This window comes from Rhinopithecus roxellana, chromosome 21, assembly GCF_007565055.1.
Source record: "Rhinopithecus roxellana isolate Shanxi Qingling chromosome 21, ASM756505v1, whole genome shotgun sequence".
Taxonomy (NCBI): Eukaryota; Metazoa; Chordata; class Mammalia; order Primates; family Cercopithecidae; genus Rhinopithecus; species Rhinopithecus roxellana.
The window spans coordinates 40,130,888-40,141,975 of record NC_044569.1 but is presented as its reverse complement, the minus strand read 5'-3'; the positions used below and the strand labels follow the sequence as shown (position 1 = coordinate 40,141,975).

General features: G+C 47.7%; 1 protein-coding gene across 1 annotated transcript; it reads right to left on the bottom strand.

Moving 5' to 3' along the window:
- Positions 1–2,346: 2,346 nt before the first annotated feature.
- ADCYAP1 (adenylate cyclase activating polypeptide 1) lies at positions 2,347–9,775 on the bottom strand. Its single transcript, XM_010354906.2, has 5 exons — positions 9,474–9,775; positions 9,023–9,133; positions 6,724–6,855; positions 6,156–6,254; positions 2,347–5,039 (listed from the first exon to the last, which is right to left on the bottom strand). The coding sequence occupies exons 2-5, from the start codon at positions 9,130–9,132 to the stop codon at positions 4,850–4,852; spliced, it is 531 nt and encodes a 176-aa protein (XP_010353208.1). The 5' UTR covers position 9,133; positions 9,474–9,775; the 3' UTR covers positions 2,347–4,849.
- Positions 9,776–11,088: the final 1,313 nt, after the last annotated feature.

Below are 11,088 nucleotides of genomic sequence, written 5' to 3'. Positions count from 1 at the left end.
CCAAGCTACTCGGGAAGCTGAGACAGGAGAATCCCTTAAACCAGGGAGGCGGAGGTTGCCGTGAACCAAGATCGTGCCACTGCACTCCAGCCTGGGCAACAGAGTAAGACCCTTTCTCAAAACAAAAAAAAAAAAAAAAGAGGAAGGATCGTGTTAAAGAACAGAGAGGTAAAATTGACTACTGATTACCTTAACCCCTTTAACCCTTTGACGATGGAAGCTACTCTGGAACATCTGATCAGAGGGACATGATACTAAGATGGAGCTAAAACTATGTGGTTGCAAGGGAAATGACCAGGATGACCAACTACAAACCAATGTGAAAATCCGGCAGTGATGCAATCTGCAGCAACAGGGGCAGCTGCCATCTCCCTTCTACAAAAAAGGATGGCAACAAAAGAGAAGGGGGATGACTTGATCTTAGCTTCCAATCTTGTGATCATGTGAACAGTAGGGTTGGGTTGAAGGTCACAGTGAGTCATCCAAGAGAAATTATCTTGTGAACAGTTGGGGAGCAGTAAATACATTCAAACCAAATTGGGATATAATGCAACTGGAAGTTGACTTCCAGATCCCCAGAATTATGGCCAGCTAGCTGCACAAGTTCTCTTCATTGTAGCGATAATCTCTTAGTCCTGTGATTGAATATTTTGGACCCAACTTAAAGGATCACTCTCCTTCCACAAGCTCCTGTAGGAGAGGTCCAACCAGCCTGTACAAGTAAAATAATGCTAACTAGTAGCTATAGTGACCTAAAGGAAATACTGAAATTGTCAAAGAGCTTAATGACCACGTATCTTGGAAGAATATGGCAAGTGATGTACTTATTACTGCGTGCAGGTAACATGACCTTTTGCTTATTTTATATGAAAAAAATTCAGACCAGCACATATGTACATTTACATATGTCACCAATTCTAAATCTAGGCAGTCTCAAATTTTAGTGCACAGTAATCTAGGGTTTTTATTTAAAATGCAGAATCACCATATCTGGCAGAGCCCTACAATTTTGCATTGTTAAGCACCCCCGGATGATCACATTTCAGAAAAACACTCTGAAAAAAATACTACCTGAGCTCCCAGGTGTTAGTCAAGCTCTCTCGACCAGTGTGGTGGCCCACTTCAGGTGTTCAATAGTGTGTATTGTATTGAATAAGTGTGTTCTCAGCCCTAACAGCATTAAGACACCTGTTGCAGCTTCTTGAATACCCAAACATATCAAGGCTTCCTTTAAAAAGCTGTAATTTGAGTTATCACAGAAGATAATATAGCAAGTTGCTAAATACATGAACTTCACTTGAAGTCAGCCAAGTCTGGGGTTTATCTTTATGTAATTCTACTGTGACACATTTATTGATTTACTAATTGAGCCCATTAATTTTTAGGATGAAACCCTGGCATTTTAAATTAAATGATATGTCACTTATTACGTGACTTTCTATACACTTTCTAAGCCAAAAATAGTCAAGGGCGCCAAAACACACACCACTAGGGAATTTGAGGGAATTTCATACAAAAGCTTTGCTCTAAAGTTTGTAAATATGAACTAAGACAGCATATAATCCACAAATGACTTCTTGTGTTTTGTCTTGTACTTCAAAGTACATTTTCTTTTAAAGGCATCTAATTAACTCTTTACTTACTCATGTTCATGTTCCTTCTACCTAAAGCATTTTAATCAGAGACAGTTGTTTGTATGTCTCTAAACACATTTTAAAACCTCCAAAACTGATTATTCAGATCATTTTATATAAAATTTTATCAAGACAAGTTTAGTCTGCAGTTTCTTGTACAAGAACAATGTTAGATCCCTATTTTAGGCTGGGCGTGGTGGCTCATGCCTGTAATCCCAGCACTTTGGGAGGCTGAGGTGGGAGGATTGCTCGAGCAAGACCAGCCCGGGCAACATAGTGAGACCTGGCCGCTAAAACAAAAAATAAAAGAACAAAGTTAGATTGCTATTTCAGATGTGTAACTAATGCTCCATTAGTTACACTCCAGTAGTGTCTCCCACTACTACCTAGTAACTTTCTGAATATTGAGCAATGTATATACACACTAGGGGATACAAATTAAATTGTGTGTCTTATAATGTTGCAACATCGTGCCTGTCTATGAGCTTAAAACCTTCTTAGGCATCTCCATCTGAGAAGCTACTTTAAATTTTTAGCAGAATCCAGCAGTCCATCAAGTATTAAAGCACAGTTCATGAAAATACAAGGATGCTTAGATAGATGTATATTCCAGACATAAAAAAATCTTATGGTTGCTAAAGAAATATAATACTTTAAGAGATTTAAAAGTAGTTATTTCCTGAATGTCTTTTTTCCCAAACATTAGACCAAGTTGCATTGTTTACAAAAATTTATTCATACAAATTTTACACACTTTATATAACAGTTATCAAAGTCCTAGTTATAGATATCATGTGTGTAATAATACTTGGTTAAGGTGTTTTTATAATCAGTTGCACACAAAATAAGAGCTTCAAGACTAATATCTACCTAAATTATCACTATATCATAAATCTGCTTCAGTTTAGTAAGGCTCTTGGCATTTCTAAAAAGTATACAAAAGATTAAACTGGGTGATCACTGTAAAATGCTTGCAACTAGCCACGGGAACACTAAATTAGACTTCATAAATAAAAGGTTAACTAGAGCCCTATTTCACCACTAACAGCTGACACAAATACAGAAAACTCTGCCCATTATCCAAGAAACAAATAATTAAGACTAAAATGCAAGCTGATGTGTTGCAGCATTGTAGGGCCACTAAATAGCCATCTGTGATTCGTGGCAATTTAAAAGGCGAAGAAAGGCACTAAAGCTGCAAACTGCATCCCGTGTCACATTGCCTGAGGAGACTGCAGAATTAAAGGAAGATTGATCCTATACACAGGACTCAGGCATAAATCGAATGCCTCTGTTTTCACTATTTGCAATGTGATCTCCTGGCAGCATCCATCCCACCTGGGAATGCAAATCCAATTCTGTTTTTCTTTGATTTATAACTTCATACTGATCAAATCCGTAAAGGAAACGGAAAGGTCCTTTAAACTTTACAAGCTAACGTTTAATCTTTCCTTGTTCTTTTTTTTTTTTTTCTTCTTCTTCTTCTTCTTTTTTCAAAAAATAAAAAATAAACTTGTGCCTGAAATTTGGGAGAGTGGCTGGCTGGTTTGTCTGTTGCTGCTCGATCTGGTTGCTGGGTGAAGGTTCTTTTGTTTATAAAGATTATTCTATATGTTGAAAGAATTGACAGGAAACAGACATGCTTTCTTTAGCCAAAGAAAGGATACAAGGGTAGGTTCTCAGGGTCTGTTGGAGCTTGCTTACCTCACTCTTGACCACAGATATAAGATAGTACTCATACATATGAAGAAGAGGATTAAATGATTTATCAGTTAGCAAAACTGAGCAACATGTGAACACTACACATTCTAATATGACAAAGGTTGGTTTTATGAAATAAATTTTACTAAGCAATAAGCAATAATGTAGAAAAATACATTTTACCTACAAACTCAATAAACAAGAAACAAAGGGTTCATATTCAGTGCATAATTACTTATTAATAGCTACACAGGGGTTCCTAAAATTTACAATAAGTGCCTGCATCAAACAAAAAAAAAGAAGCATTCACAAGTTTAAGAGAAGTGAATGAAAAATGATAAACAGTACTTAAACAGTGCAGGAGGAGAGGAAGGAGAGGTCTCCATAAAACCACAAAGGAAAGGGTGGCTCCTACAGAGCAGGTTTCAAAGGGGAGGATCCTGGCCATTTCACAAGATGAGAAGCATGGACAGCACTGGAGAAAAACACATTGTACTTTGCATCCATTTCCAATACCCAGCGCCCAAAGTCAGGACCATTGGGACTGGACTTGCCCTCAGCTTCCCAGACCTGGGACAACCTCAAACCAGTCCCTTTCCAGGGTCCTCCTCCTACCACCTCATGCTCTGCCTCTTCCAATATACTTCTATGTCCTTCACTTTGTTCCAATTGCCCTAATTTGGGGATATTAGATTCCCTGGCAACTCAGGAAGTACAGAAAAAAGAGCGGTCTAACGAAGTCGCCCTTTTCTGCAGTTCCTCAACTCTTCCCCCAGGGAGAGGAGTGAATTCTGGGAAGAAGCACAATTTGGATCGAGCTGTTGTTTTATCAGGAGAATTTTCTTCTGGGCTGAGAGTCTGAAGGGAGACAACTACACATAAAAGGAGAATCAAAGAAAGCAGAAATATTGGAATTGTCACCCAACCAGGGGGACAGTGCCCAGTTGAGTTAGGCTGGGATTGAAGCAGCCTGCCCCAGAGATGCACTGCGGAAGAACGCCCTTCAGTAATTCTCCAAATCATCACCTCAAAATCTCTCCGGAGCAGGGCATCATTGTTTATGTACAGTAGCAAATGGTTAGTAGTAATATCTTCAGGCCTGTCATGGATAAAAATACTATCCTTTTAATTCCAGTTTACAAAAATAGGAGTAATATTCAAAACAATGATTGTCTACTTTTCTATTTATTTTTATAAAAACATAAACAGCTCAGGCGAATTTTCAATCCTTGTGCACGCTTTGTATGAACTTCTCTCTATACTTATATATATATATTCTTTTTATGTATTTATAATATATATCAATAATTGGTCCACAAAGTATATCTGTGCATTCTCTAGTGCTTTGTAAAAAGAAAAACAGTATTATTATCAAAATATTCATTTAATGGCTTTACTTCATTACATAAATACATGTTTGGATAGAACACACGAGCGATGACTGTTCAGTCAGTTTGGAAAACGACTTTTCATTGCGTCAGGGCTGTATACACAGGGTAGCTGGTAACTCATCGCTACAAATAAGCTATTCGGCGTCCTTTGTTTTTAACCCTTTGTTTATACCTTTTCCCTAGGACGGCCGCCAAATATTTCTTGACAGCCATTTGTTTCCGGTAGCGACTGTAGCTGTCCGTGAAGATTCCATCCGAATGGCGCTTGGAGAGCGGCTCCGCGTCCTCCTCCACGCCGCCGCCTAGGCTCCCACTGCAAGCAAAGGGGTCGGGAAGAGGGTGGCGGGGCGGGAGACACAGGTTCAATCGCTGCGGGGAGCAGGCGGGCCCCACCCCACGCGGCAGCCTTCCGGGAGGGCCCGGGGCTCGCACTGCCCACCGCACCGCCTCCCTCTGCCAGGAAGCAGCGGTAGGGAGGGCTGAGATGGAAGCCCCTCAATGCCTCCCTCCCCACCCAGGATTTCCTGGCACGAAACCCCGCAGAGGGAGGGCCTGGGATGAGATCCGGGCAGACGACACTCGCTTTAAGCCTAACCTTTCTCCCAATGCTGCCTCTTGAGATCTGACCATCCGTGCGTTCGCACTAAATTGTCCTCACTGTTCCTCTCACCCCCGACGTACAGAGAAAATAACCAGAGAGCCCTAAATATGCCAGGCTGGCTGCTGCCCTGAAGTTTGCATCGATCCTACAATTCCTAGTCAAACATGAACACTCCTCTCCCTCCTCACGCCAAGTTGAAAAACGTGGTAATAATATAAGTCGACAGGCTGTAGGCAATATTTTTCACTGCATGAATTATTCATGGCGAAAATGTAATCTGTCTTCCCATGGGCTTTATTAAAATGTTGCCTTCTGCTGAGATACGCTTCATGCAAGCCCTATGCTCTCAGTTTCTCTGGCGTGAGCAAAACTGTTTGGTTCCCTAAGTGTTCCGATTTGGCTATTTATTATTTCGATTTGAATTTTCAGTAAATATAACCACCCCTTTCCCCATCCCCCCCAAAAAAAGTCGTGCTTAGAGGAAATTATAGCAAAACCTCCCCGGAAGCTTGAAGGTTTTGAATGACCAAGAGGTTTGGTTTGGTTTCTCTTTCTTTTCACTCAAAACGGATCAAACTCCCTCGCTCGCGTTCCCTTTTTCCCTCTTCCAGAGCTCTCTGGGCAAATTTAAGGTGCCACTTAAAAATCTCCGCCTGCGACCTGTGGCAGGTACCCACCCCAGACCCTGGGGCGCAGACTCATCCTGGGCCCCACGTGCACGCACGGCCGTGGAAGCCGCGCCGCCCGCCCTCCGCGCACCCCACACAAGCACCCATTCCGGCGCGCGCGACCCACCATGCGCGGGTTAATCCTTCCACAAACTCTTACCCCACGCCCTTCGCCACGAGCGACTGCAGGTACTTCCTGGCGGACAGCTGGTCCAGCACTTTGCGGTAGGCCTTGTTAAGGATCCCGTGGGCGACATCTCTAACGGGGAGGCAAAGTGTGCGCCCAGGGTCACTGATTCTGCCCGCCAGGTGGCCGCTGGAGACCCCCTTGTTGGGCGCGCGCCCCCTCGACTGTCAGGGAGGCTGGGAAACCTCCAGAGGCACAGAACTCGGGAGTAACTCCCGGGATGATCCCGAGAGTAACTGCTAGAATTGGGAGGTAGTCCTGGCTCTAGGAATGGCAGCTGTGGAGTGTGGGTTCCTTGACGCCACTCACTGCCACTCTTTGGGCCACAGCCCCCTCGGTCCCCACGCGGCCCTCAGGTCCACATAGACCCGCCCGCTGCTAATTTTCTGTCGCTGCAATAGGATCGGGCCAGGGAGAGGACAGGCTTGAGGACTTTCTTGGGGAAAAAAAAAAATCCTCGGTGGGTCACCACACCACCCCTCCAGTCACCGCAGTCCCGAGCGCCCAGCCGCGGGTGTGCGCGAGGCCGCGCGAATCTCACCTTCTCTCGGAGGGGTAGTACAATGCGGAGGCGTCGCGCAGCGCGGAGGCGGGGCTCCCTGCGCCTGGCGGCTCCAAGTCGTAGAAGTCTTGCAGCGGGTTTCCGTCCTCGTCGTACGCCTCTTCCTCTGGCCTGCGGGGTAGCCCGGGACAGAAGGAGTGGTCAGTACAAGTTCCTCCCCAGCTCTGCGAGGACCCAAAGAAAGGGGCTCGCGCTGATTTTCACAGTTTATAAAAGTCCTCCACGGAGAATTGTCTTTTCTCCCAGGACTGGAAGTGGGAGTAGAGGTAAGGAGGAGGGAACCACACCCGACCATTCCTACCCCGCCAGGAGGCTCGCCCACTCCCTCTTTTCGCGGGTAAAGGGTGGTCCTGCAGAGCCACAGCCTCAACAAGCACTGGGAAACAGAGGCGTCTCCGCCGATCGCGCACACCTGGCTACTGAAAAGCACCGCCCCCCTCCCCGCCTGGCTCCCGAGCCTTCACTAAGCAGCAACGGGCGGGGACGAGAAAGGCGCTACGAGACTAGGCGCTGACCCACGCGAAGACCCGAACGGGGAGGCCCAGAAAGCAAAGGAGAGGATGGGTGGGGTGTGCGGCGGCCAACTCCGCAGCCTCCCCCACCCCAGCCTCGGAGCCCAGGGGAGCCCTTCCCCGAGCAGATGTAGGTCACGGAGAACCTCGGTTTCTATTTTGGGCAGGAGAGGATCTGGCAGGAACATGAATAATAGATGCCCCTAAACTTAGCCAGTTTGGCGGCGGCTCAGACTGTGGCGTGTCCGCGCCCTCCGGTGCCTCTCGACCGGAGAAAGTGCCAGGCACACGGGAATTTGAAAATAGCTGAGGGTGAAACGAGGGTGTTTTAAGGCAACTAAACGAATAGTTCACGCTAATCTGTTAGCGATGGCGGGGCCCCATCTCAACCCAGAGCACAAGGAGGGGGACCAATACACAGCGAGTGCCTGGCGACTTCGCAGTCAACCTCATCTACAGCCTCCATTCTTGACATAGGACGGGTAGAGATGAGTTAAAACAAATCCTTCTGGCTTTGGACCCCTGGAGAGATTTGGAATGCAGCCAGCGCTAGTAGCACTCTCTAGGCGGGGATGGAGTCGTACTTCGTTACTTCACTCGCTTTTCTCCATCCTTGGAGAGGTCAGGGCAAGGCAAGCACATCCCTCCGCACGCCCCGCACCCAGCCTTTTCTCGGCGATGCGTCTCAGCCCTGCCCCGGGTACCCCGAACCCTGGGTCTTTCTGATATTGCCCTGCCCCGAGTCCGGATACTGGAATCCTAATACAGAAGCCAGAACCCATCTCTCCGTTCAAATCAACGGTCAGCGGCCCCCCAAGGCTAATGTTCCTAGGCGCGGCTAGGACAAGGCAGCTTCGCAGACAGAAAGAGCGCTCCTCGCTGCCCCAGGCGCCGCGGGTGCGGACCCTCCCCTGCCCAGGGCTCTTCCACAGTCAGGCACATCGGCCCGCGACTCCCTGGGGCTGCCTCCGGGAACCTGGGCAGCGCTTGCCCATTAGAAACCCGGGGTTAAGAAAAAAGCCAAGGTTCCTCCATCCTGGGCCGGGCAGGGCTGCTCTCCCGCTCCTGCCTGCCTGCTGGCTTTCCCTTCCTCCTCCCTTGCGTCTGTTTTTCCCCCTCCTTCGCAGTCTCGTTCTTGTTCTTCCCTCTCTTAAGTCGCTTTTCCTCAATCACACCGGGCCAACACCCTCCCCCACCCCACGCCCCCCAAGACAGCCTGGGATTCAAAATGCAGTTGGAACACGGATCACTTGAAAGAAAGCTCTTCAGGAGAAAGAACTGGAATGAAATGAAGGGAAAGGGTGGAAAGGAGAGAGAGGCCCCACCCGGATAGTCCAGAACAAGCGGTAACAAAGCAAAGTCCGAAGGAGCTTCACGCTCAACCCCCGGCCAGGCTCCAGAGCTGAAGTTCTCCTAACTCATCCTAAGAATAGGTAAAAGAAACCAACCTAGGGGCCATGCCCTGCCCCCATCCTGCTGGCCAGGTTGGGAGAGGCGGTTTCTCCAGCGGCCAGAAGCTCACTGGCTCTACTCGGGACCCTGAGCTGCCTAGGGCTGGGGGAGGGTTACGAGCCGTCGCGGAGCCTGCCAGACCCTCCGGCTAGAATGGGGACCCGCTGTCCAGCCAAGGCTGGCGGAGGCGCACTGGGGGCGCAGAGGGCGATGCTAGTAGTCTGGACCCAGAGGACTGCAGGAAGGAGACTGTGAGGAAGTGTCTGTGACTGGGAGGCCCCAGCTGCTGCTCGGGCCGGGCAGCCAGCACCTACCTGATCCCGGGGAACCGGAGTCCGGCGGCGGCAGGTGAGCAGTAGACGCTGCTGTGCATGATTATCCCGTAGACCAGCAGGGCCAGCCTCGCTCCGCTACACATGGTCATTCTGCGCAGGATGGGAAAGAGGGCACACAGCTGTGAGAACGTCCCTGGCCTTCTACCCTCCAGCCCCAAAAAACTCTCGAAGCTGGGGGAGGGACGGAGCGAAGCCCCAGCTCCCTGTATTGAACACCACTTAGCGACAGCCGGCGCGCGCCCTGCCACTTCTTGCTTGCTATAGTTAGAAATATATATATATATATATGCATATACCCAGCGCCCAATAACTAGCCAGACCTGGTTGAAGGAAAGCTAACTATCCTGACGCGATGCCAGCGAAAGAATCAGCAGTGGAGTGATCCGGTCGGTTTGGTAAGGTTTTCTTTCCCTTGCCCTTCAACTCTTACCGCTGTCAGGAGATGGTGTGCTGCCAAGTAGGACGGCGGGCAAAGGGCTTCTTCAAGTTTCTGCGCTGGAGTCACAACCCGAGAGGCATCACCGTCTGGCGTTGGTGTCTGAGCAGAAGCCGCAGGAACGAGCAGGAGCAGCAGGAGGAGCTGCAGGACTTGTTTGCCGAGGCTCGTGTTCTGTTCAAAAGTTTGTAGACGCGCAGAACTAGGAGGGAGCGTGACACGGAGAGAAGGGGGCGAAGAGAGAGAGACAGAAGAAAGAAAGAGGGGGCGAGGAGGTAAAGCGCGGAGGAGCAAAGTGGCCCGTAAGTCCACCCGGAGGAGTAAGAAAGCGATTAAGGAAAAGAGGGAAAGTCAGAGGACAAGGGGAGGAAGGAAAGGGAGAGGGCCGGTCGCCAGCCGGCCTTTGTAGGAGCCGCTGGTCAGGCAGCTGTGAGGGTCGACAGCGCCTTCTCTGCTCCAAGGTCTCTCTGGCTGCCTCTGAAGCTGCGGCTTCTTCAGCTGCTGCGGGTGGTTACAGAGGTGACCGGCCTTCTGCCCGTATTTATCTGTGCAGTTAGCAAAAATCTATCCCAACATGGTTTTTGGAGAGCCCTCTTTGTCAACATCTGTCTGCCTGTTGCCTTTAAGAACAGAATATTTTGTTTCACTGTTGCGCTCCGATTTTTATTCATGAAATGACTTCCTTTTTTTTTTTTTCAGTCACGTAATGATCGGGTATCAGAAAAAGACGTCAGCATCCTAGTCCCTCAAGGAACATATTAACTATTCTGTGCTGTCCTCTTGGATGATAAGATCCGGAGTCATCGACTTCTCATAAACACCTTTCACTCATACAATCCAATTTTTAAGAAGTCCAATTATTTTTGATGGTTTTCAATTTCACCCATTTCTCAAGGACGGGTAAAGAATTTTTAGAATTTTGAGGATGGCAAAAGTTATGTTTTTAACTATATAATTACGATTTCTCTTTACTTTTTCATCAAGCCCTACCAATCAGAGCTCTGGTCTCTGGAGTTAAGCATCATCAAGCTCTCCTATTAATAAATTTAATTTAGATCTCCTAATTTCTTGCGTATGTTCTTTCAGATAGACCATTAAATGTGGAAGTCGTTTTGCTTTTAAAGGGAAGTCTTGGAGGATTTTCAGTAAATCTCTCCTGAGTCTGGCTGCCGTTGACAGTCGGGCTATGAGTAGATTGATGAGAGCTCAGGCTGCCTCCGGAGTGCGGCCTGCGGAGCTGTCCAGACTCCGGGTGCTGAAGTGTTCGGTCACAGATGCTACAAACGTTGAAAACTGCCACTGGTTTAATTTTTCACCAGGGCCTCTAAATTTGAAGAGTTGGCAGTAGTGCTATTAACGTGGCGATTCATTGCCTAAATCACCCCCATCGTTCAGATACGTCTTTCCCCTTTGTAGTGTCCATAAATGCCCTAATGCTGAGAATGCTCTCCATCCCTTCCTGGATTTGAGGAAAAAGCATTCTGTCCCCCGTTAGTCCTGGCTTTTGGATCTCTAGACTGGCTGTTTGGCTACTTTCACACCTTCTGTGGCTCTTACAGATTTTAAAAATTGATGTTGTGAAATTGTGTTTTCCACAAGAAATGAAATG